We start from the raw sequence: 25500 nt of genomic DNA on the forward strand, positions 1-25500 counted from the left end.
TTTATTCCTATGGCTTCTCGTCATCATCGTTGGTACAAGGAGGAAACCACTGCCCGCTCAGGGCAAACTGATCTGATTTTCGTTGCACTGCTCAGCTGTCAGGGTCAACTCTGCAAGAGGTCTACCTCTTGTGTCTGCAGAGCCAGTCAGGGGCAGGAGAGGCCCACGTCTCTCTCTGAGGGAGGCTGACTTAGGATCCTGCGTCTGCCACTGCCCGGCTGGGAGGCTCTGGGTGAGCCCACGCCCCTGTCAGAGCTGCTGTGAGGGCTGAGCCAGGGCCCGGGAACAGAGAGAAAACCTCACCATTCTATGAGGGTGGTGATTCCCTCTCACAGTTGAGGGAAAGGAGGCTCAGAGAAGCCAGGTCATCTCGGCGAGGACAAGAAGCTCCTGGGCAGGACATGGCAGGGCCAGTGCCCGAGCCACTGCTCTGCCCAAATCCTTCTCCTTGCCTTCCCTGCTCACCCACCCCATCCCAATCCCTCTTGCCCCTCGGGTTCCCTGGGCTCACACCTTGAAGTCATCCCTGTCCTTGGTCCGGCTCTTGGTTGCGGCATTCCGAGCATGCGCCAGGAGCACCTGCCCAATGGCTCGCTCTGTGTGCTGCTGCAGAAGCCGCCCAACCTCCTGGGCCTCGGCCAGGAGCTGCTGCTGAAGCTGCAGCCGGGTCTGCTGCGCCTCCTCCTCCAGCCTGCTGGCCTCCTCAGTGACTCGTGCCTCCTAGAAAGGACAGGATAGAGAGGAGCCCACACTGCTGCCCCACACAGAAGCTCTGGCCAGGTCCAGGACCAGCCCAGGGCCCCAGGAAAGGACTGAGAAGGGGCAGAAAGTGGGCACTTCTGGGCTTGCAAAACCAACAATGGATGAGCCAGGGTGTCTGTTGGGGAACTCTGCAACCATTTATTGAGCACTGGCTGTGTGCCCAGTGTCATCTGTGGCCTCTCACACATGCAAGAACTTCCTTGTTCTTCCCAAATACCATGAGGCCTGAATACTAGGAGTGATAAGGACATAGAGGCTCAGAGACACTAAGTAACTTTGTAAAAGTCGCACAGCAGAGGTAGGTTCCAAAGCCAGACCTGAGTCTGAGCATATTCTGGGGCATCATGGAAGCCAAGGCAGGGCATATGAGGCCTTAGGGACTGCCCTTTCTTATGGAAAAGGAGAAGGGTGAACCAGAGCTAGAAGGGCTAGTCCTGCCTGCTTCCCACTGAGCTCTCCTGGGTAGAAGAAAAGTGACCATGACCTTGTCCTTCACTAATGGGTCAAAGCACCAGCTGCTCCAATAGCTCAGCAGCTCCGTAAGACCTGCAGTCAGCCTGCTTGGGATTAAATCTCAGTCCCACAATTTACAAATCCCTTCTTTCAACTTGTTAAAACCTTAAGATAGATTCAGGGCCCCTTCCTCCCAGCACTCTGATGACAATGACAGATCTGTTTTCTGATTATATATGCACATTAGCATAATTCTCAATACAGCCCTAAAGCCCTCCCACACACTGGGTGCCTCCCCAAAGGCTGCCATAGTCGCACACTGGAACAATAGGGGTGGTGAGATTTGGGCTTTGGCAAGCATGACTGAATCTGGAACCTGATGGAATGGCACTGCCTGGCTGGGCTGGGTAGGGGGCCTGACAAACTGATCTTACCAAGGCTCTGAGCAGCTGCCACTGATGCTCATCCAGACACTGGGAGGAGCTCTGCTCAAGGGCGTGCTGCTCGCGCAGTTCCTGGAGAAGGCTCTTCTTGCCAGAAAGTCTCATGTGGGTCAGGGTGGTGATAGTGCTGCCCCGGAGAGCCAGCCTCCGGAGCGCGGAGCGTAGTAGCAGGCCATGGCCCTGAAGGATGCACCACGTGGACCTTTGAGGAAAGTGGGCAGGCAGGGGGCTACAAGTCAGTGCTCTTGGCTTTACTGAATGTGACAGTTAACTTTGTCAGCCAGAATGTCTACAAGGTGCCCAAACATCTGATCAAACGTTATTCTGAGTGTTTCTGTGAAGGTGCTTCTGGATGAGATTAACATGAGTCAGTAAGCTTCCTAATGCAGGTGGGCCTCATCTAGTGGGTAGAAGTCCTGAAAATAAGAAAAGGCTGACTCTCCCATGGGTTTCTTTGGCCTGGAATATGGGTTATTTTTTTTTCCCTGCCTTTGGACTTAAACTGAGATTATCAGCTCTTCCTGAATGTCAAGCCTTCAGACTCAGGACTGGAAATACACCATTGTCTTTCCTTGATCTCCAGCTTGCCAACTCCAGGTCTTGGGACCTCATGACCTAAATATACATCTCCTGTTTGTTCTGTGTCTCTAATATATTGAACTACCAAGAAATGCCTCAAGTAGCCAAGTTCCCCAGGGATCCTTTTCAGAAGGCAGTAGGTTCAAATTATCCCATCTCAGGACATCTGGGTGGCTCAGTTAGTTAAGCATCTGCCTTTGGGTCAGGCCACAATCCCAGAGTCCTGGGATCAAGCCCCATTGAGCTCTCTGCTCAGTGGGGAGCCTGCTTCTTCCTCTTCCTCTGCCTGCTGCTCCCCTTGCTTGTGCTCATGTTTGTGCTCTCTCTCTGTGAAATAGATAAATAAAATCTTTTTTTTTTAAAGGAATCATCCCATCTCCTGCTGCCTGTTCTCTTAGACACAATTGCTCACTTGTATTCAGCCATTTGTTCTTTCATTCATCTTTTCAACTTTATCATATCCTGCCCCAAGTTTCTGATACATATGCGCAGCTCTCTTCAGGACACATTCACCTGAATTTCTTACATAACTTTCAAAATCAAGTTTCAAAATCAATCTTACATAACTTTCCAAAACTGGAATTGTGGGCTATTTTTGAGTTCCCATCTCAATGACTCAAGTGAAAAACCTTGGTATACCAGAGAGGCCCATTATTTGGTATTTTCTGACAGCTTGAAAAGCTGAACAGAGTTTTGGCAGTCAACCTACCAAGGAGGAGAGACCTGACAAGCACTCTAGGCTTTCATCTGGGAGCTTTTGTCCTAAGAATAAGGAATCATCCTATACAGAGGCTTAATTTTGAATCAGCTGCATTCACAAATGGGGTAGCAGATCTGCCACTATGTGAAATCCCTGCTAGAAGTAATATAAATCCTCTCTGGACGAAGATCCCATTATTCAAAATCTTAAATTATCTCTGCAATGTTCAGCAACAGTGTCCAGCATTCAACAAAAATCACCAGACTTGCAAACAGATTTATTTCCCTAAAACAAAGGGAAAAAACAGATAATAGAAATATACCAAAAGATATGTGAGATAATCAGACAAAGCCTTTACAATAGTTATGATGAATATGTTTAATAAATTAAATGATAAGATGAAAAATTTCAGGAGACAACTGAAAACCTCTACGAAAAGAATCAAATGGAAATTCTAGAACTGAAAATTCAGTACCAACATTAAGAACAGTAGAGGGATTTAACAGCAGATGAGAACTTGCCTAAGAGAGCGCGAACTGGAAGATAACTCAAAATAAGTGTCTAGTCTGAACCACAAAGAACAAAAGAATGAAAAATACAGGATAGCATATAAGATGTATGTGGGATAAGGTGAAAAATTCTAATAATTGTGTGACTGGAGCCCCAGAAAAGTAGGGAAAGAACAGGCAAAAGGAATTTTAAAGAGATAATGGCTGAAAATTTTCAAAAACTGATGAAAGATAGCAAACTACTGGAGATTCAAGAAACACATGTTGGCAAACTGAATTTAAACAAAATTTTTTAAAAAAGAAAAAAAAGAAATACTACAGATTTATTAAACAAACAAACAAACAAACAAACAAGAAATACCCACAAAAACCACATACATGGTTAGGCATATCATAATAAACTGATGAAAACCAAAGAACAAAAGAAAATCTTAAAAGCAGTCAGAACTAATTGAAGTAAGAAAACAAAAGATTATCCTTAAAAAGCATTTAAAAAATAGTAACCAAACTAGGATTCTATACCCAATGAAAACATTCCCCCAAAATAAAAATGAGATAGACCTTTTCAGACAAACAAAACCTAAGAGAATTTCTCACTAGCAGATCTGAAATCCAGAGAACATTAATACAAAGGAATATAACCCCAGATACAGAAAGAATCATAAAGATACAGAAAAGAATCAAGAGCAACAGAAAGGGTACATATGTGAGCAAATATAAATAAGTATTGACTGCATAAAATATAAGAATAAAATAAGAATGATAATAACAATAAAGAATGATATATCTTTTTATCTTTTTATGATATATCATAAAAATAAAGAATGCTATATCTTAATATATGATATATCTTAATATATATCTATATTTTAAGATATATCATAAAAATAAAGAATGATAGATCTTTTTTATCTTTTTATGATATATCATAAAAATAAGAATGATAATATCTCATAGGGTTGAAAACAGAGAAGCAAAATACCCACCAAGAAAAGGATACTCTCTCTATGAGAGAAGAATAAATGGAGTTAAGGTGTTCTAAGGTGTCCACATTGCCTGGAGGAAGGAATATATTAGTGTATATCAGATTTGGACACATTAAAGATGCAAGTTAAAATCTGTGAACCATTAAAAGCACAGTAAAAGAATACATGCCAAAAAAGATAAATTAAAATAAAAAAAACACCTAATCCAAAAGAAGGTGAGAAAGGAGACAGAAAGGAACACAGAGCAGCAGAGCAAACATAAAACAAACAGTAAGATGATAGATTAAAAATCCAAATATGCTAAAATTAAGATTTACATTAAATATAAGTGGACTAAATATTAGTACAATTAAAAGACACAGGTTTTCGGGCTGGACAAATCTTCCAATCACCCTCTATTGTCTTAGTGGCTCACAAAGTTTTCCTACTTGTTGTCACCTCCTTCCCCTATATTATCCAATATAGCTATCCACCTACTTCTTGACGTATACACACTAGTGCCCTGAAAAAGGCTTGCAACTAGAAAAAGTACTTTATCAAAATAATTTTTATCATGTAAAACAAGGAAAAAGAGTATTCTAGAGTAAGTTGAAAATATGGTACTAGGGATGCCTGAGTGGCTCCGTGGTTGAGTGTTTGCCTTCGGCTTAGGATGTGATCCCAGACTCCTGGGACCAAGTCCCATATTCGGCTCCCTGTATGCAGCCTGCTTCTCCCTCTGCCTGTGTCTCTGCCCCTCTGTGTGTGTGTGTCTCTCATGAATAAATAAATTATTTTAAAAAGAGGAAATATAGTACTACACTAACAGGTATTAAAGTAGAAAAGAAGGGTGCCTGGGTGGCTCAGTTAAGCATCTGCCTTTGGCTCAGGTCATGATCTCAGGGTCCTGGGACTGGACCCCTCATCGGGTTCCCTGCTAAATGGGGAGTCTGCTTCTCCCTCCCCTTCTGCCCCCCACTCTCTCAAACAAATAAATAAAATCTTTAAAAAATGAAAAAACAGAAAAGAATACAGATTTATTAATAAATTGGGAATGGTTGAAAATGGGCACAAAGAGTCTTTTTAAGTGATAGAAATGCCTAACTTTGGATCATGGCTATAGGTGAAGAACTCTGTAAATTTACCAAAAATCATTGAATTATACACTCAATATATGTAAATACTTTCCAAAAAAATGTTTTAAAAGGTTCCTATGCAAGACAGCTCTATGAAGTAGGTATTATGAGCCCATTTTATGGGTGAGGAAATTGAGGACAATAAATGGTAAGTCATTTGCCCAGATCAATTCTGACTCCAAGCCTTTACCTGTAGCACTCTGCTACCATTCTTCTCCACATGTACATTTACAGTTCGGTTGGACTCAAAACCATACCATAAGAATGGCAGGGGATAGTTAATGTGTCCACTTAACAGATGAGAACACTGAAGTTAGCATGGAGGTCACACAGGACACAGACCTCCACCCTTCAGAAAGCTGTACTTACTCTTCAGTGAGACCACCAAGTCGGCCCAAGACTTGGTGGACGATGCTCTCATGGTCATCTTGCAGGTGTGTCTGCAGCACGGAGGACAGGGCATGCTCCTCCATCCACACCTAAATCCGCACAGAGGAACAGGGGTCAACTCAAGTTCACTGTACCCATCACTGCTTTGTTGGAACATGCCTTTTGTTTCTTGTTTAAGAGATCCTTTTCTCCCCTGATTTCATTAAAATTTTCTCTTATGGTTCCTTCTAAGGATTTTTAAAATTTCTAATTTGTATCTAAATCTTAAAACATTTAACACTCAGTGGGGAGTCTGTTTGAGATTCTCCCCCACTTCCTCTGCCCCTCCCCCAACTTGTGCTCTCTCTCTTCTCAAAAGAAAAAAAAAGAAAATTCTTTACAGCCTTGCTTCTCTAAGTGGTAAGTGTACGTAGTTACTAAAGTATATGGGGATCTTTGGTGGGCACTTCAGAATGTAGGTAAAGCCAGCATCAGACTCAAACATAGCTGAGGGGACCAAGGCATTGGACTACATTGTGCCTGCAGGTGTCCCACCAACTGCTCCAAAGCTATCAAACGCTGGCTCATGAATGCTTAAATCCAGAGCGACAAGTTGCTTTGGTGGGCTAGAGCGCTGACCCTGGTCACTGCTACCTGGTAATTTTGTGGCTTTGGACAAGTTTACTGTTTGTTTCAAGTGCAGAATTACCATGGAGAGATAGGGGGAAGGAACTAGCAGTCAGGGATGCCTGGAACATACTAAGAGTCTCAAAGTGTTCTCCCATAAATGGGGTGGGCTTACTTACAGGTGGGTAGGTTCTAAAGCCCAACACCTCAGGCAAATGTTGTAGTGCTGAGGGAGGGGGCACTGCCATTTTAGAAAGCACAGTCAGGGCAGGCCTTATTGTGAGGGTGGCCTCGTGTGAGGGTACCGTGGGAGCAAAGACCTGCAGCAGACAAGAGCAAGGCAGGAGCACAGCCAGTGAGCTGGAGAACGCAAGGCAGCCAGCATGGCTGGAGTGGAACGAGCTGGGGAGAGAAGGACGAGGTTAGAGGGAAGCCCAGGCCCTGAAGTGGAATGCTCATTGGGCACAATGAGGATGCTGGCTTTACGATGCATGAAAAGAGAAGCCACTGGGAGTTGGGAGCAAACAAGTGACACGACATGGCAGTGTCTTTTAGCAAACCTGATGTGCTGGAAATTATAAGATGCACAATTATTTTAAGTATCACTAAGGGAGACAAATCACTGCCAATTAAATTATTATGCATCTCAGCATCTAGGCTGTTAAAATATTTTTTGAAATGCACATCTTAAAAGTTAGTGTCATGTGGTAGGTTTTTAAAGTGTCTCTCTGGCTGGGAGTTGAGAATAGACCATAGTAGGGGGGAGGCGGATTCCGGGAGCCCAGGGGGCTGGCTGTCATGGTGACCTGCTGAGAGGTGGGGCAGCTGTGACCAGGTGCAAGAACAGACATGATGGAGTGGCTCCATTCTGGACCAGACAGAAGGCAGAGCCTATGCGACCTCCTGTTAGGTAGATGTCGGGGGTGAAAGAAAGACGAGTCAAGACAACTCCAAGGATTTTGGCCCAGTTGATGGGAAGATGGAGGAAGATGTGGATGGAGCAGGTTGGGCAGGAAGACCGGCAGTTGTTTTGGGCACACGACACATCCATGCCTACTCATCACATCCAGGGAGTGCACAGGCAGAGGACAGAGTCTGGAACACATTCTGTGCTGCACACATAAAAGAGGCAGTTGTCAGCCTCAGTCCAAAACCTGAGGGACAGAATCTTGCCAAGAACCGCGTAAGTGAGCTTGGAAGTGATTCTCTTCCAGCTGAGTCTCCGGATGAGACCTCAGCCACAGGCTGCATTGCAGCCACGAGACCCAAGACTTTCTCACACCAACCACATCATGCTGACTCTCCTGCACCACCTCTTTCACTATTTATAAGAACCCCGGTAATTACATTGGGTCCACCTGAGTAGTCCAGGAGACTCTCCCTGTCTCAAGATCCTGAACTGAATCACGTTTGCAAAGTCCCTTGTGCCATGTGAGGTCCCATGTTCAGAGCTATTAGGATGGGGAGAATTAGGATGGGGACATCTGTGGGCAGACCTAACGCAGTGGACTGGGGTAAAACCTAGAAAGCAACATTAGAACAGATCACGTTTTGAGAACTACCATTCTACAACCTGTTCCAACTGGGCAGTCAACAGATTCCATAATATTTAACCACTTCCATGAGTAATAGGACACGAAATTATCAAGGGCCTTTGGGTAGAAGACCATGTGGAAAATGCATTTCAAAGTCTGGGTGTGTTTCATTTTCCACGAATAGTTTTGTTGGTGCTTTCCTCTTATGACTAAATATTCATCTGAATTATAGAAAGCTCATCACTCATTTTTATCATCAAGGAAAAAATATGGTAAGCGGGAGTGCGACATGGACCTCTAAATATCTTATGGTAATTTAAGGCAATTAAACAATCAATCAGTAAATTAATTATGACATATATGCGTTGAGAAAACAGCCTTGAGTCATACTTACTTAATCAGCTGATAAGGTCATTAACCACCCTGCTTGCTTCTTGCATGCAAAACTCCTCTTGAAACCCTTCCACAAAAGCCACGGAAAATTCATATGCATGTATATAGAAAGTAAATAAATGGGACATAAAAAGCGGAACCTATGCTTTGTCTAATATTTGCTTAAAATAACTCAAGACTCGTAACAGATGCATCATGGGTGTTGCCCTAATAATTTATCAGAAAAGAAGTTCTGGATTTTTTTTTTTTATGTCAGTATTATTACCTAAGGAGACAGACACTGTGTGAAAGGTCTTATCTTGTATTATCTCACAGCAACCCTGTTGGGTATTTTGATCTCTACTTTTCACTCAGAAGCAGAGATCCTGAGACACTTATCAAGTTGTGCAAAACCCCAGAGCGGTGAGGCGTCCGCTAACCAGATGAGGTCACCCAGCTGTTGGTGGCGCTGCACTGGCTTCAACCCACATATCCAGTTTCCAAGGTTAGGGACCCATCTGCGCTACAGCTGCCTCTCAGAGGCCTTCCCTCCCATTTGGGGAGCTTTCACCAGAGGCACAATTAGACTCATGTGGCCAGCCTGTCCTCCTCCCTCCCCAGAGATTGTAAATTAAGTGGTCTGGGCCCAGCACTGGTGTGAATCCGATGGATTCAGCTTCATCTACATCCCCTGGAATAATAGTAAGGTGACCCTGTGATAATTTCCAAAGCTGCACTATCCTTGTTGGTAATGCAGTCAAGTTTTCCTGAGGCCACGCTGTGTCCCAGGCCCCAGACTTTGAATAAGGGGGGGATAAAGAAATAAAAAAGCAGAAATGTTGTCCTGCAGGAACTTAGAGCCAAGTGCAAGACACAGTTACTGATGAGAGGAAACCATCTCTCATCAGTACAAGATGCAGCTGACGGAGGAGTGAACTAAATATAAAGGTTTAACAGGAAGCTAGGCCCTGTGCTGCCCTGTGGCTCTGAGTGGACACGTGCTTGCACGACACCCCACTTTCCTTACTTGGTACACTGGATAGCTCCAGGTAGTTGATTTGGAAAACCTTTCTTCCATGCATCAGCCCAGTGCTCTTCTGTAACTAATAGGACACCCATGGTAAAGAGACAAGCTGATTCTTATAACAGGGCAGACCAGGGCTGGGACAGTGGTGTTCACTCTCTGCTCCACCATCCTGAGCACATCTGCCTCCATTCTCCTGAAATCTGCCTGTAAGTCAAGAGAAGGCTGGTGTGCCCCAGGCCTCTTGCACATGCTCTGGGCAGGAAGAACAGGGAGTACCAAAGCAGGGGATTTCTCCTAGCCGCACTTGGCTTTTGTATTAGAAGGGAAGCTCTTTGCTGGGCCACACTTTGTCTCATAGGCCAGGACTCTGTCACCTGGTCACTGCTAGATACTGGGATATTGACACATTAGTGTTACAGCCTACAATGTGAAAGAAGGCAAGAGAGAAAGGAAATGCAAGTGTTCCAGTGCCTGGCCCATTTGGAAATGCCTCCTTTATTTGACATATTTCATTTTTTAAAAAATAAAATCAATGTAATATTAAATAAAAATTATTTGTATTAAACGAAATTAATGTATATAGTTTCCTATTGCTGCCATAACACATTACTACAAATTCTGTGGCTTACAGCCACACAAATTCATTATCTTACAATTCTGGAGGTCAGAAGTCCGAAATGGGTCTTATCAGCTAAAATCAGGTGCTGACAGAGTTATGATCCCTTTGGAGGCCCCAGGGGGGAATCTGCACCCTGCCCTCTCCTGCTGCCTGAGGCACCTGCATGCCTCGGCTCCTGGCCACATCATGCTATCCGCTGCTCAGGTCATCACTGTTCCTTCTCTGACCCTGACTCTCCCCCTTCCCTTTCAGAAGGACCCTGTGACTGCACTGGGGCCACCTGGATCCTTCAGGACAACCCCTCCATTTCCACGTTCTTAATATAATCACTTCAGCAAGGTCCCTTCTGCCATGTTAGGTGATGATTCACAGGTTCGGGGAATTAGGATGTGGACAGCTTTGGGGCCACTGCCCCATCTACCACATGTAGACCTGGTTTTCATAATGCAACAGACTCTCACTGGAAAGTAGGAGTCCCAGGTGTGCAGCTCAGCCCCCCACCAAGTCCACCCCCCTAGGATCTACCTTCTGTCATTCTAAAGAACAGGCACTGCTGGTCTTTCTGGACAGACCAGCCGTATGCATTATCTAGCAACTTCCCACCCTCTGCTCTCTTCTCCCGCCCACCCTGGCTGGGAATGGCCGGCAGGCACTGGGTCGGTAAGGTGCCCAGCGCTGGCACTAGGGGATGCTCCCTGAATGAGATCTCTCTATATTCTTCCTAAATGTAAACAGAGGTAGACCTCAGGCCTGGTTTTCCAAAATGCCCACCTGCCTGTCTTGCTCCAGGAGATCTTGGAAGAGTTTCCACTGCTGTTTGCGGAAGCGATCCGACTTCCCCAGCTGCTGGGCTGCGTTCTCCTGGACCTCCTGCCTCAAGTACTCACACTCTGCCCGGGAGAGGCTGGTCACACCTGGGAGCGTCTGAAGGAACAGGACCTCCACAAATTTCTGGAACGTTTCCATGGTGCTGCAGTACAGCTCCTGAAGATGAGAGCACGTGATGGAGCTATAAGTCATGTTCTCATCTGGGCCAGGGCTATGGGCTTTCCACAAACCACAGAGGAAACCCAGTGAAGGGAGCTCTCCAGTCACACACACACACACACACACACACGTATACACACATACCCTACACACATATGGAAAACACCCACTGCCTTCTGGTCCTTTCCCTGCCACCCTGTCCTGCCCTCTGACCCACAAGCTCTTAATCTCAGGTGACCCCTCAAAACCTCCCTCCAGATTATTTTCATCACTCCTGGGCTCTCTGCCTCCCTCAACCCTCCAAGCTTAGGCCAGTTATCTGCATAAAGCACAGATCTTACTGTATTTTCAGCTGGAAGAACGTGGAAGGCCTCTCTTCCCCTCACTCTCAAGGTTCCCTGGTAGGGCTGCTGGGAGGTCCTGCCTCAGTTTCCACTGTTCTGTTCCCTTCAGCCGAGCTCACCCACTCCAGTCTTACTGGATATGTACTTTTTTAAATTGAGGAAAACAAAAACCCCACATACAGTAATATATTAGGGATGCCTGGGTAGCTCAGTGGTTGAGCATCTGCCTTTGGCTCAGGGCATGATCCCGAATTCCCAAGATCGAGTGCCACATCGGGCTCCCTTCATGGAGCCTGCTTCTCCCTCTGCCTATGTCTCTGCTTCTCTCTCTGTGTGTCTCTCATGAATAAATAAATAAATAAAATATTTTAAAAAATAAATGCTTGTGATTCCACCACTCAGATCCTCTTTTTAGATTAAAAACACTAAAATTGACAGGTGATACTGGAATTCCTTACGCTCTTCCTACAGTTCCCTTCTGCTCCCTCCCAGCATCCTCAGAGACGGCCATCACCATGAACTTGGCATCTCTCTTTGAGCTTAGACTTCTATACTTTCACTGTATATTATATCCACAAATGTGCCTTTTGGTGACTGTGTTAGCCACATAAATGGTGTCTTGTTGCACGTTTCTTTACACAGAGGCTTTTTCAAGCCACTCCCCCTCATCCCAAATTCAGACACTTTCATACCTGGAGTGAACTTCTATTCATCCTTCAACACCCCTGCAAAATAATCCCTTTTCTGTGAAGCCTTCCTCAGGAGGCTCAGACCAACATGGGTATCTGACCCTGGGTTCCCACAGCTCTTTGGTCAGCCACACCAGGTCACTGAAACTACAACTTATTTGTCACCTCTCCCCTGAACCACAGCTTGCTGAGAGCAGAGGCTACACAATACTCAGATCTGTGCCCACATCTTACATCCTCCTGGACCAAGCCCTCAGCTTCAGTCCGTTCAGTCCCAATACATGACTCACAGACATGATGTAGAATGTCCATTCTCCCTTTTCTGTCTAGGAACTCCCCATACATGTTTCAAAACTCAAGTCAGGGTCTCCTCTTCTGGGAAGACCTGGCTGCGGGGTTTGATTGGACACAGTATAGTTTAGACTAAATATCTGGCTTCCTTCTAGGAGTCTGAAACCTTGGTGCATGCCAGCAAGGTGTGCCCATGGGACTGACTCCCAGCAAAATCCTTGGACTCCTAAGCTCAGGGGAGTTATCCACTTCACACAAGTTGTTGCACTCATTGCAGGGGTGGGATTACACACAGCCCCACTGCGAGAGGACTCTGGAAGCTTGCTCTTGGTTTCTCCTGGACTTTGCCCTACATGCCTTTTCCCTTCATGGATTCTGCTTAGATTCCCTTCAGTGCCGTAAGTCTTGGCATTGGTGGGGGCTATCTGTGAAGTCCTTAGAGTCCAATGAGGTGCTCATCCTTTCCTACTACCCCCCCACCCAGCACTCACCTTCGTGGTCATTGGCTGTGTCTTGGTCCTCAAGGATGAGACCAGGAGGTTTCTTAACAACAAAGTCTTATCTTACTACCCAACCATTTGCAGGGCCTCACACAGCATCTGGCAAATAGCTGGCAATGATGGTGTAATTGGTAATAATTATGGATTCTTACCATATATGAGAGGGTGCCACAAACACCTTTCCTGTATAATCTCATTCGATCCTTAGAGTAGTCCAGTGATGATGCTCTATTATAACTACTATCATTTCACTGATTAGGAAACTAAGGCACAGATCAGATAAGTAATGGCACAGGATTTGTGGAGGGTGGGTCCTGGCCATCAGATTACTGAACTCATACTCATAACCAGTATGCTACGTGGATAGTTGGGGTTTTGATAGAAAAATAAACATATTTACAGCACCTGACATGGTGCACCTAGGTCACGCTTGCTGTGCTTAATGAACAGAAGTGAAATTTAATTCAAGTCAATGTTAATTAAACCAGTGAGTGTCCTGCTTTAAGAAGCTCATGGCCAAGCTGGACTTTGTTCAGAATAAGCAATCATGACAGGGGCATACGTGACCCACATCCTTTTCAAAGATTTAGAGAGCCTAAGGATAACAGCCAACCAGGTCATCTGGGCCAACTCTCCCTCTGAGGACAAATGATAAACAAAGCTGGACAAAATGCTTATTATGTGATCATGAAAATCCCAAGTGAGCCAGCAAGGTAGCTCGAGCTGAGGTCAGGGAGAAGGCAGTCAGGGATGCATGCCCAGCCCCTTGGGGATGCACTTTCGCACAGGGAGTGGACCAATCCAGAGGTGGTGGCTGAACAGCTGATGGGACTTCTGATGGCTACTAGTGCCAAAGAGACGAAAGATGGACGGGGCTGAGGCCTGCTAAGCCATTCCGCGCATAGCGCCGGAAGCCAGAAAGCTGCACTGCAATGTAGTAGAAGGAAACGGACTTCAAACTGGTTCAAACAGCTACAACCCAGAGTCAGCTCATGGAGAGGGCCTGCGATGTTTCAGGTCCTGACCTTGAATGGTCACCCTGGGCCCCAGAGCCCCAGTCATCTGCCAGAAGCGAAGGAAAATCCTCTTTGAAGGACACGACTGTCTGTCTGAACACACTTTCACAAGTAAATATAAAAATTTGGAATAAGGCATAAAATAAGGAGTAAACAGGCTCACCAGGAGACAAGGCAACATTAGCAGAGGCCCACACAAGCAACAGACATGAAACAAGCCCTCAGGTACTCGCGAGAGTGTAATCACAAGACCTGGACTTTGAACTTCCGATGCTCACTAAGGCATGACGTTCAAAGCCGCTCAGAAGCTTTAAGACAAAGAGCTGGCCATGTGGTGTCGGCTCATCCTCCAGTGGGGCCGGGGCCTGAGTCAGGGATCCTGGAAGTCAGCCCGGTCTCTGAGGCTGAGCCCCAGGAAATACCGTGGACCACAGCTTGGGCGCGGTTCCGTGGCTGGCCATGCCTGGTGTGCCATGTCACGTGTCACGGCTGGGAAGAGTTCATGTAGTCCACACTCGGCGGGAGAGGACACTTGGAATCTGCGGGATGGAGCCCTGGGCTCCGCCCCTCATTCTTTTTTTTTAAGATTTTATTTTTTTATTTATGAGAAACACACACACAGAGAGAGAGAGAGGGAGGCAGAGACACAGGCAGAGGGAGGAGCAGGCTGCAAGCAGGGAGCGCAACATGGGACTCGATCCCGGGTCTCTAGGATCACGCCCTGGGCTGAAGGCGGCGCTAAACCGCTGCGCCACGCGGGCTGCCCTTCCGCCCCTCATTCTAACTGTCATCTGTACGGCTTGTGCTGGAACCCACAGCACTTTCAGGGTGAGTCCTTCTGGAGAATTAAAGGACCTGAGGGTCATCTTGGGGACCCTCAAGCTTATACTTGGTGTCAGGAGTGAGGGTGTCCAGGATTACTCCCCAACACTTCCTGGGCACTGATAATTATTAGTGCTGTGATCTCTGAGGCCAGTTTCACTTCTGTTTCAGTCCCAATTCACTGTGAGAATCGGGAGCCGAGAAGGTTCAGGCTGGGTGGGTTGCTACCCCACTGCACTCTGCTATGGGCCCTTCGGCAGACACAGCATGGGTAGGACTAGAGTGAGGTCCGCACAAGCCAGTGGGCCTATGTGGTACCCTGGACACAATGGGGTGACTCAGCTGTGCATCCACCATCACCAGGATGGCTCTGTGCTCATTTCAGGAACCTCTCTACGAAGCACTGAGATGGGTGATGTAGCGGCATCTGTCCCAACACGCTGAGAATTTACTGTTTGTTTAAAGGCCAAGAGATGGTACAAATTTAGAAAAATGCACTTTTCTCTGCAGCCTGAGAACCCTTAGATGGCCATCAAACTTCTCTCACAGGCTCCATGCCCACAACACCGTGATCGGCGTCCCACCCAAAGAGGGGGGATGACAGCTCTAGGTGCCTGGCTCTGCGAAAGAGCCAGCCAGGCTGTGAGACAAGTTATCTTGAGTGCATTTCTCCGCATATACACCCTGCCAGACAGGGGGTGATGATGACAGTGATCGTGACGGTGTATTCTGAATGCTCACCAGGTGCCTGACGCAACTCTAGCTGCTTTGCACGTGTGAACACAGGTATGCCTCTGGACAGCCCCACGAGGAAGGCTTAGTATCTCCATTTTAACAAAGGAGATGAGGTGTCAACCATGAAAAGAGACCCCGGCCCCACACTTCTCACACCCTGCTCAGTGCTTTATCTGTTTGGTCAGGGGCTGACCATAGGTTGTACAAAGGAGAGCTAAAAATTATTGAATGAAAGAATCAACGAATGGACTCCTCCCAGCCTCCAGCTAGTCAGTGAGGAGGTCAGATGTCCAGAGCTGTGCTCATCACCCCCGGGGCTCAGGACCTTTGGGGCAATGTGCTCAGCAGCAGGGCCACCAGGGAGGGATTTAGTGAGCACCTACTGTGTGCTGGGCCCTGGGTGCCAGCCCTGATCTCCCACGCTCCACACGCTGCCATGATGGTCAAGAAGGTTCTTGGGCTCCATCGTGCAGAGAAGCAAACGAGCTCAGAGAAGTTAAGGCTTGTCCGAGGTCGCCTAGCCAGGTGTGGCACCACCAGCTTTCCAATCACCTCCCTTCTCCTACACGAGAGGATTTCAACCACCTCCTGCTGTTCATACCCGTAAAGCAGTCCCCAATAACCAAAGGCAATGATTTCCATAGTTGAAAGACATAAAAGAAACCAAAGTCACCTGAAACCAAAGGGTTCTATGTGAAACAGTAAAATAAATCTAAGGAAATGCCTCTGGACTGATTCTGGGAGACAAGCAGGCACCAGCCTTTGGTTCTCTGCTTCAGAAGCACCAATGCAGGTGCACAGAATCACAAGCACACCTTCACCTCACCCCTCACACCATCTCACGCAGTGCATTTCCGAGCCTCTCCTCCTAAGATACACACTCCAGCAGGTGTCACTCCTCATTCACACCTGACAGCCTCTCCTCATGTTAGAGAAAACAGGGTCTTTCCCCTTGTGGCCCAAGCTCTCACAGGCCCGGCAACTAGACCCAGGCACAGGAATCCAAATGCATAACATCCTAAGGACATCACAGGACGGACGAGGCTGTAGTCACTTCAGCATCACCACAATCCTTTACTAAAACTGATGTATTTACTGCCACCCAATGAGACTGGCCTGGCACTTTTACACGTGCCACTCATTCCTCTCGTGACAATACCTGATGGGCTGTTTCAGCCTTGCTTTGCAGAGGAGAACAGTGGACTGCTAGAGGTGGGCTCTGGAGGCCTCAGGGGTCATGGGGCAGGGCAACCAGAGCATCTGCCCCATGAGTATGAGCTCACTTGACCTACCCCATGCCCTCCAAGACAGTGGTTCTCAAACTCGGCGGTGCATCAGAATGCTCAGATGGGGACACTGAAGCCCAAGTCAGCTAAGCCGCTCCTGAGCCCGTAACTGGTAAATGGCCTGGCTGGGATTAGAACCCAGACGTCTGACTTCAGAGCCAGGATGTCACTGCTCTGCCACACAGCCCACACTAAGCAGCCTCTAGTCTTCTTTTCTTTTCTTTTTTTTTTTTTAAGATTTTTAAAAAATGTATTTATTCATGAGAGACACAGGGAGAGAGGCAGACACACAGGCAGAGGGAGAAACAGGCTCCCTGCAGGGAGACTGATGTGGGACTTGATCCCAGGACCTGGGATCACTACCTGAGCCGATGGCAGACGCTCAACCATTGAGTCACTCTGGCATCCCCAGCCTCTGGTCTTCTTATGTGGATGTCAGTCATTGGACTTAGGGCCTCTCCTAATTCAGGATGACCTCACTTTAACCAATTTCATCTTTAAAGACCTGACTTCCAAGTAAGGTCACATTCTGAGGTTCCAGGGGACATCTTGAGGGGTACTGCTATGAATGGAATTGTGCCTCCAAATTCAAATTCTGAAGTCTTTAGCCCCAATATGACAGTTTTTGGGGATGGGGCCTTCATGGAGATGGCTGGGGGCAAGTAAGGTCGTATGGTGGAGCCTAAAGCTAACAGGGCTAGTGTCCTAATAAGAGGAAGATCCCAGAGCTCTTTCTCTCCATGAGCCCATGGGAAAGGCCAAGTGAAGACAGTGAGGAGGTGGACATCTGCAAGCCGGGAAGAGGGTGGATCCTCAGGAGAACCCAACCCTGCCGCATCCCGGCCTTAGGCTTCTGGTCTCCAGAACAGCAAGAGATGATAAATGTCTCTGTTTAAGCCCCCTGTCTAGGGCGCTTTGTTACAGCAGGTGAGCTGACTGATACAGATAGCATTTAACCAGTACAGTGGCTACAGCACTGAGGGTTTGCACTTCCCACCTTCACATGTTTTTCTGGGCCTGGGAATCCCCCTGGCTCCTTGTCCACAGGGCCCATCTCCCCCTTCAAAGCTTGGCTCAGGCATCACTTCCCGCTGACAGCTGTCTCTGACCTGGTCTTAACCCCAGGACATCCCTCACACCTCTCCTCTGTACCCAGAAACAGGGATGTTAAAATGGGAAGGCCCATCATTGTCTCCATTTCACAGATAGGGAAACTGAGGTCCAGTACAATCTGGATGCTGCACAGTGAGGAAGGGGCAGAGCCAGGACACTGACCCTCAGGTCCTTGGAGTCTGGGGTGGACTCTGCACCTGCTGCCCATCACAACGGCACGTCAGCTTCCCTCGCATGGAGATGTCTGCATTTCTGCTTCGCAGCAGCTCTGGGTGCCACCAGAGGCAAGGGCTCTATGTCTCGGTTATTGTTACTTCCTGGGAGGGCCCTGTCACTCTGGGGGGCACAGGTGGTCTCCTCTATTCTCTCCAAGCCAGTCCTCAAGGCCAGTATGGAGTCTTCCTCCCCATTCTGGACTTGAACAAGGTTTGCCCAGGGAGAAAGCGATGATGCTGGCACTCAGACCCAGGCCTCCCTATTTCAGGGCCAGCACTCCCTCCTCATCACTGCCCTGCTGACTCCTACAGATCCATCCTGGGTGAACTCACTTCCAAAAGCCTTGGCCTCTGGGGACATTTGGAGGTTAGAGGCCTGAGCACCCCAAAAATGGAAGATGCTTCAGGCAGGACCCTGGTGTGTGACACGGAGGGTGTGTGGCTTGCCGGCTGCCCAGCTAGAGGGCCAGGGTCAGACCTGGACCTGCATCTTTGGGGTCCCAGCCCTGAGGTGAGATACCCACACACGCGCAGATCCTGAGGTTCTCTGCAGGTCCCACTAGGAGGCCACATACCTGGCAAAGCACAGCCATGGCCTGGGTGGTTCTGACACTGTCCTCCTCCTCCAGGTGACTCCGGACCAACCTCTGCCTCTCTAGGACCGCATGAAAAGCCTGTGAGTTAAAACAGGAGCTGAATCTCATGCAAATATGCCCCATCTTTCACTAGAAGAATTCCACCAAAGGGCCGCTCTCAGATCTGAAGGATGTCTGTCCCTGATTTATATAGGAAGAAACTGAGGCACAGGGATATCATGTGGCTGCAAACTGCACACCTGACCTCCTGGCCACAAGCCACATTCAGTGACTGGATTGCTGGGGACCACCGCCCAGGCCCCAGAGACCACCCAGGGGAGGCCACCACCTAGTGAGTCAGTGAGGTCGGTGAACCAGCCAGGCCACCCTGACCACGTGGCTGCACCCTGCCCTGAGGAGCCCAGGGAGTGGAGGGGAGATGGAGCAGACCCAGAGGCATGGCGGGTCACAGGACAGAGGGATGGACTCTTCTTAGGGAGCATGCACGGGGTGGGGGGGAACTCTCCCTGTAAGTAGAGGCTTTATCAACAAGGAAGGTTCCCTGGAGGGAAGATGGGGAGCCCATGCAGCTGGGGTTCAAGGAGCCACAGCAGTAGAGACCAGGCAGTAAGGATCCGTTGCCCCCAGGGGGAGGTGGAGGGAGAGATAGGCTGAGAGGGAACTGCAGGGCTAGAGGGAGGGCACTGGATCATTCACTCATCACTCATTCATCATCCCTTTGTTCATTTATTTATTCATTCACTCATTCGTCCATTCTTGCATGCATCTGCTCAACTGTTCTTCCTTTGTCCAAGTCTCCTGGGCATCAGTGTGTGCCCGGCCTGTGCTGAGTCTCCCTGAAGCCTCACAACCCATAAGTTAGGTTCCTATATTCCCATTGTGCAGATGAAGAAAGGCCTGGTCAGGGGTGGGGTGAGGCCTCGGGTGGGGTGGGGTGTGCTGTGAGCAATGCACCTGAGGTCACCCAGCTCCTTAGCAGCAAAGTCCACATTCCAACATGCTTCCAGAGGGCCCCAGTGCCCAAATGCTTGACCATGTGCAGGACAGACAAGCAGGCCCCCCGCCCCGTCGTTAGCAGGGAAATATGGGGGCAAAGGCAGGGTTCTCTCTCTCTCTGAGAACCACAAGCCTGGCCATTCCAGCCTGTGCTGGCACCACCTCATTTCTTTGCCCTCAAGGAGGGTGGCCTCTTGTCTCCTTGTCCCCCTTCCAGGTCAAGACAAAGGCATATTCTGGCTCCGTTGCCTCCCTGGTCCTGCCCACTGAGCCTCCCATGCCCAGCCCTCCCTTCCCCTGGACCAGCTAAGGTCACTGCACTGACACATGGAGGTGAGCAGTTGACCTCAAGTCTGGCAGGTGCCAAAGCCTCTGGCTTTCCCTGCACAGTGACGAGGACTAAGCCACAGCACTCAGCCTGTGTGGCTGCTCCTGGCACAGAGCAGCCATGGACATGGGGGTGAGTCGGGAGCAGGGTCACCTGGAGGAATGTGCCCAGGTCAGTGGTCGGCTGTGCCTCGGCCAGGAAGCTCCTCTGTTCCTCTTCCTGGGCCAGCGTGAGCCTTGCCATCTCCTCTGCTTGGTGAGCCAGTGATGCCTTCACCAGGTCCTTGCCTCGCTGGACGAACTCTGAAATTAAAGTGAGTCACAGCATGTCGCAGATGACTCCCCTGACCTTCACCAGCTCCTGCCTACACTAAGGATGAGAAACATGGCTTTATCTTTCAGGCACGTGTGCTTCCAGAAAGCCAGCGTCAGGAGCCCACAGCCACACATTATCTGAAGGGGCCCCTACTGCCCCTCGAGCCCAGGGCTCAGGACACCACAAGGGGCTTCATCTAGGGGTTGTGCAGGGCAGCTGGCCAACCTCACCAGGAGATAAAGAAGAGGCACTTTTAGGAGGAAAAATGAGGGAGGTGTGGTGACACAGGGAGGGACGGGTGATGGGACAGGACAGAGGAGCCTGGTTTGCAGGAAGGAGGGGAGCCCAAGGGCAATGCCCTCTGCCTGGTGGCGAGGGTGGAGGCGAGGAGAAAGGCTGGGGTCTAAACCCACCCCTCACCCCGCCTGCATCACCAGGCCAGCAGTGTGCCCAGGTCAGCACTGGGCACTGGGGCCTGGCTGTGAGCAGGACCCAGCCTTGCTCCCGGTCTGCTCCTGGTCCAGGGAATTCAAGAGAAGGGGAAAGGAGAGTCAATGCCATGCCAGATGAGGGATGGGGTGGTGGGATGAGAAGGATGAGGGGTCATGGGCAGGGTGGGACCCCAGAGAAGGCTTCTGGGAGAGGAGACCAAGAAGTTAGCCAGATCCTAAATGCTGAGTGAGAGGCTGGAGAAGTCAATGAGGGCCAGACTGCCAGGGGTCTGCAGGTCTGGAGATGTTTGTTTCAGCACTTCACACACACACACACACACACACACACACACACACACACACACACACACACGTGCATTCCACATTTGTAACACAAGCACGCTTCCTTGGGTTTTGTGTGAGAATCTGTTTAGCCCTTGGCACCAAAGAAAAGAGTGTGACCAGGAGGCACCTGGGGGGTCAGTCAGTTAAGTGTCTGCCTTTGGCTCAGGTCATGGTCTCAGGGTCCCTGGCTCCCTGCTCAGCGGGGAGTCTGCTTCTCTCTCTCTCTACCCCCTCCCCTGCTCCTGCTCTCCTTCCCGCCCCCCATTCTCTAATAAATAAAATCTTAAAAAAAAATCAAAACCAAAAGAAAAGAGTATGACCAGGTATCCATCGAGACCTGAGTCCTCCCTCCACCCCCTGACTGTCTCCTTGCTTCCTCTGTCTTATCCAAGTTCAACAGAGCCTGATCCCTGATCCATGGGGGCTGCCTGGGCATCCTGTCCCCGCCTCTGTCTGCTGTGGGGGCCCCTTCCCACTGGTAAAGCCCAGGCCCTGGTGTGATGACCCCCAGGTAAGATGTGCTCAGGTTCTACATGGGCTGGAGTGCCAGCCAACAGCAGGCTCCCACCGGTCACAGAAGCCGTGACGCCAAGTGACAAGGGCCTCCTGGAATGGCCTGACTGGAGTCCTGAGGTCCTAGGTCCGAGTGCCTGCCCTCTGACCCCATCTCTGAAAGGCAGCGGGCAGGTCTGGTGGAGGGGCCGTGAGCCACTGCAGATGCAGCACCAGGCCACTGGCTGCAACGAACACCTGGTGTTGTGGATTGGACCCCATCTGCCCAAACTGAAACACTAAAGCCCTAACCCCCGCGGGACTATATTTGGAAGCTAAATGAATTTATGAGGCTGGGATCCTCATCCCATAAGGCTGGTGCCTTATAAGAAGAGGAAGAGGTGTAAGAAAGCTCATTCTCTGCCATGTGAGTACACACACACAGAGAAGGTGGCTGTCTGAAAGCAGGTTTCCTGCCAAGAACCGAATCGGCTTGGTGCTCTGATCTTGGACTTTACTGCCTTCAGAACTGGGAGAAAAGAGAAGCTTGTTGTGTAAGCCCCCGGTCTGTGTTATCTTCATATGGTGGCCCGAGCTGACAAGACACCTGGAGACTCCCTGGTCCTATAGTGTCCACACCCGTGTGGGCATCAGGAGCCACTGGGGAAACTGAAGCACACAGACTCCGTGCCCTGCAGATGTTCTGAGACCCGGAGGGGCCTCCTGCTCCCCACCTCAGTGCCTCCACTCATGGCCCCAGGCAAACATGCGGCCTCGGACCAACACAGGGACCCCCGGTGAGCTCTCCTCCCAAGGGCCCAGGGCAGCCAGTGCTGGTGGCAGAAGTGGCACCTGCCCTGCAGTTGAAAGATGTGGGTTTCTTCTTTCTAATGATGTGACCTGGACTAAGTCTCAGATGCCCTCAGGGTCTTGAACCTTGAGCTGCCCACCTCTCAGGGTCCACCCCAGGAGCTAGGGTACGGAAAATACCCACATGGGGTTCCCTCTCCTGCCCCATATGGTCAGTCATTGTGTACTTGCTGCTAAGCAGGCCCCTGTGACTTGGGTAGGGCCATGCGCTGCAGCCGAGTGATATGTGTCTTTTCTGGGCATTTCGGCCCTTCTGTCCTCTGCAGAGTTCAGGTGCTTTTGCTGCAGGACACTGGGGCCTCCATCAGCCTGGATCACTGACAGCTAAATCCAGTGGGCCATCCCCCAGCCTAGGGACAGCCTTATGGGGAAGCAAGCAAAGCTTGGAGAAGCTAAGTGACACGGTCCCCAAGGGCAGAGAGGGGGTCACAGCCGGAGCTTGTTTCCCATGCACTGCTCCATGTCTCTGACTGCCCCCAGGGTCCCCCACCCCCAGCACAGGAGGGCTATTCACCCCAGATCGGGCCCCGGCTCACTCACCCCTGCTGAAGCGCTCTGCCTCCCCCCAGAAGGCCTTGTGCTGCTGGGTGAGCAGCTCCTCCTTTTGCCGCCCGGAGAGCTTCCCCTCCACAGTCAGCAGCTCCAGGCTGCGGGACAGTGCAGCCAGCCGGCATTTGGTCTCCTCCTGGATTTGCAGCTTCAGTGACTCGATCATTTTGGCCATGTGCGCCCGCCCCATTGTTCTCTCCAGGGTGTCCTGGGAAGGGAAACACCTTGGTCAGCGCCCAGCAGCAAGGGTCTGCCCAGGGCAGTGGGCTCCCTCCTGGTGCCCCGACTCCCTGTGAGCAGAGTGCAGACCAACAGGCTCTGCCCCTTGGCTACGGACAAAATTGCCCCTTGTGGGGAGGGGGCGAGCCTGACACAGGATAACGGATATAGAGCACTTAGTACACAGTGAGCACTTCTCAGGGGCCTGATCTTCCAGGAAGGGATTCAGTACCAGCACGTGGCCAAGGAGGGAAAGCCACTGTTCTACAGTCATCCCTCCCCAGCCGCTGGGGCCTTTGGCCTCCACAGCCCTGGAAGAGAAAGGCAAACAACGACAAAAGTTATAGGAGCTCTTGGCTTTTGAGCCTCAGAAAGCCTGGGACACAGGGTTTGAAAAGATTTTCCAAGGTGAGACTGATTTTATGAGTGGTTCCCTGGAGGTCAGACTTTAGAACATGCTCCCTCCCTGCCCCACCAAGGCATCAACACTTAGGACAAGACTCCTGGAAAAGACACCTCCCTGGGGCAGGAAATGTTGACCAGAGGCAGACAGGGCCCTGTGGGTCCGGAAGCCTCAGAGGGCAGCTGCTCGTCCTGCAGAATGAGTGTGAGGAACATGGAACGAGGGGAGCACCGTTGTGTCCAGGAGGCCCCTCGTCCCAGAGGAAAGATGCCACTCCCAGCTGGGCCCGGCACCAGCAGAGGGCCAAAGTCAGCCTCAGCCCTCTTCTCATCCCCTAGCCCCCTTCTCATCCTCTACGCCTGTAATCTTGCATCTTCAGAGCCCCCCTTTTCCCTCCTGCCGGGCCCAGTCATAGGGGTGCAGACCCTGCTCACTCCTGCCCTGCTGTCCCAGCCTTCCCCCTGCCCCCACATGGCAGACAGGGGCCTCTCTCAGAGGCAGACACGTGGCTGTCCTAATAGCCCAAACCCTCCAGTCACTGCCTTCAAACCAAGTCTGAACGTTAGGGCATGGCGCTCAAGGCCCTGAGGACCCGGCCTGGCTTTGCCCCAGCCTTGTCCACACACATTCGTGCTCAGGGCCGCCCAGCATGCCTGGCTCTCAGCTCTGCTGGGCCCTTGCACACTCGGAGTCCTCCACCTGGAGCATTCTCCTGTTCCTCTTGTTCCTCTGCCTGCTAGTCCTACTCATCCTTGTCCTGCTGGGCTGTGGGGTGCGGTGCCTTCCCTGCTCGTCCTCACCCCCAGTGGGCCCTATGTGCTTCTGTCTTTAAGGAGCTAATCACGAGGGACCATTCCAGGTGGGTCACCCACTGCCCAGCCTGGGCCTCACTGTTTGCTGAGCTGCACTGGTTTGTGTTCCGACAACGTGTGAGCAGGGCAAGGATCAGGACCCCTCAGTTACAGACAAGAATGCTGAGGTTTGTTCCGGAAGGCCACATGACCAGCCCAAGGACCACGGCTTCGAATCTTCTTCAGTTAGACACCCGACCACGGTCAGCAGGCTCACAACCACTAGGGGGTGCAAGAGGATAAGCGCTGGGGGGCCCTGCAACCTAGGGGAAAGTCTCTGCTCACAAGGGACCCAGACCAGGCCTCACTGGGGAGAAGCTCTCCCAAACCGCCTGCTGCCCCCACCTCTCATGTAGCATAGGGAGGCGTTCCTGGCTCAGGAGTGACCGCACAACCTCCAGATTTACATTCAAAGGCAGACAGGAGTGGAAAGAGGTGAGCATAGGCAGAGGGATATCAGATGGGAGGTGAGGCCCCCTTGCTCTGAGTGCAGAAGGTCCTCAGCAGCGCCTGGGCTAGAACCTGGCTCCACCTGTCAGAGCTGCAGACTTTGGGTACGGTGTTCTCCTCGGACATCAACCTTACAGAGTTGCTGTGAAAATTAAGTTAAAATGCATAAAGCACTTAAAATAGCAGCCAGAACATAGTCATCACTCATGAATGCAAGCTGCTGTCATAATTATCTACAAGCCCCTGGCATCGCTCTTGGGATGGCTTTTTGTCAAACATCCCAGGAGAATGATTCTCACAGCCTCTGGGGCCCTTTCCAGAACCTTGCCAGTTTGATATTCAGTGACGCCATGTGAACATTATGGGTCCAACGGCCCAGGCCAGAATGCTCAGACACTGACCCAAAACTTACAGCCTTCTGGAGTTTATCAGCAACGTGTTACTAGATATGGAAAAAAAATATATATGGCTACCTAGGGTGCAGGCACAGCATCCGTCTTCTATACAAACACAGATTACAGCGTTTTGCCTGTATCACCGTGATGATTTGTTAATGTCTGA

The 25500-nt window shown here is 49.9% G+C and overlaps 1 protein-coding gene across 4 annotated transcripts in view; it reads right to left on the reverse strand.

Moving 5' to 3' along the window:
• Positions 1-25500, reverse strand: part of EVC (EvC ciliary complex subunit 1) — a 69122-nt gene that overhangs the window by 16651 nt on the left and 26971 nt on the right. For 3 of the 4 annotated variants that reach the window (XM_055326233.1, XM_055326232.1, XM_055326235.1), the window contains exons 9-15: positions 23008-23224; positions 20168-20316; positions 18670-18768; positions 10868-11080; positions 5917-6026; positions 1650-1860; positions 514-720 (exon numbers count right to left, since the gene is read on the reverse strand). In XM_055326233.1, the coding sequence (XP_055182208.1) occupies positions 514-720; positions 1650-1860; positions 5917-6026; positions 10868-11080; positions 18670-18768; positions 20168-20316; positions 23008-23224 (1206 nt within the window). The remainder of the gene's footprint in view (positions 1-513; positions 721-1649; positions 1861-5916; positions 6027-10867; positions 11081-18669; positions 18769-20167; positions 20317-23007; positions 23225-25500) is intronic. The other variant, XM_055326234.1, reaches the window with a different exon arrangement.

This window comes from Nyctereutes procyonoides, unplaced genomic scaffold, assembly GCF_905146905.1.
Source record: "Nyctereutes procyonoides isolate TBG_1078 unplaced genomic scaffold, NYPRO_anot_genome, whole genome shotgun sequence".
Classification (NCBI taxonomy): Eukaryota; Metazoa; Chordata; class Mammalia; order Carnivora; family Canidae; genus Nyctereutes; species Nyctereutes procyonoides.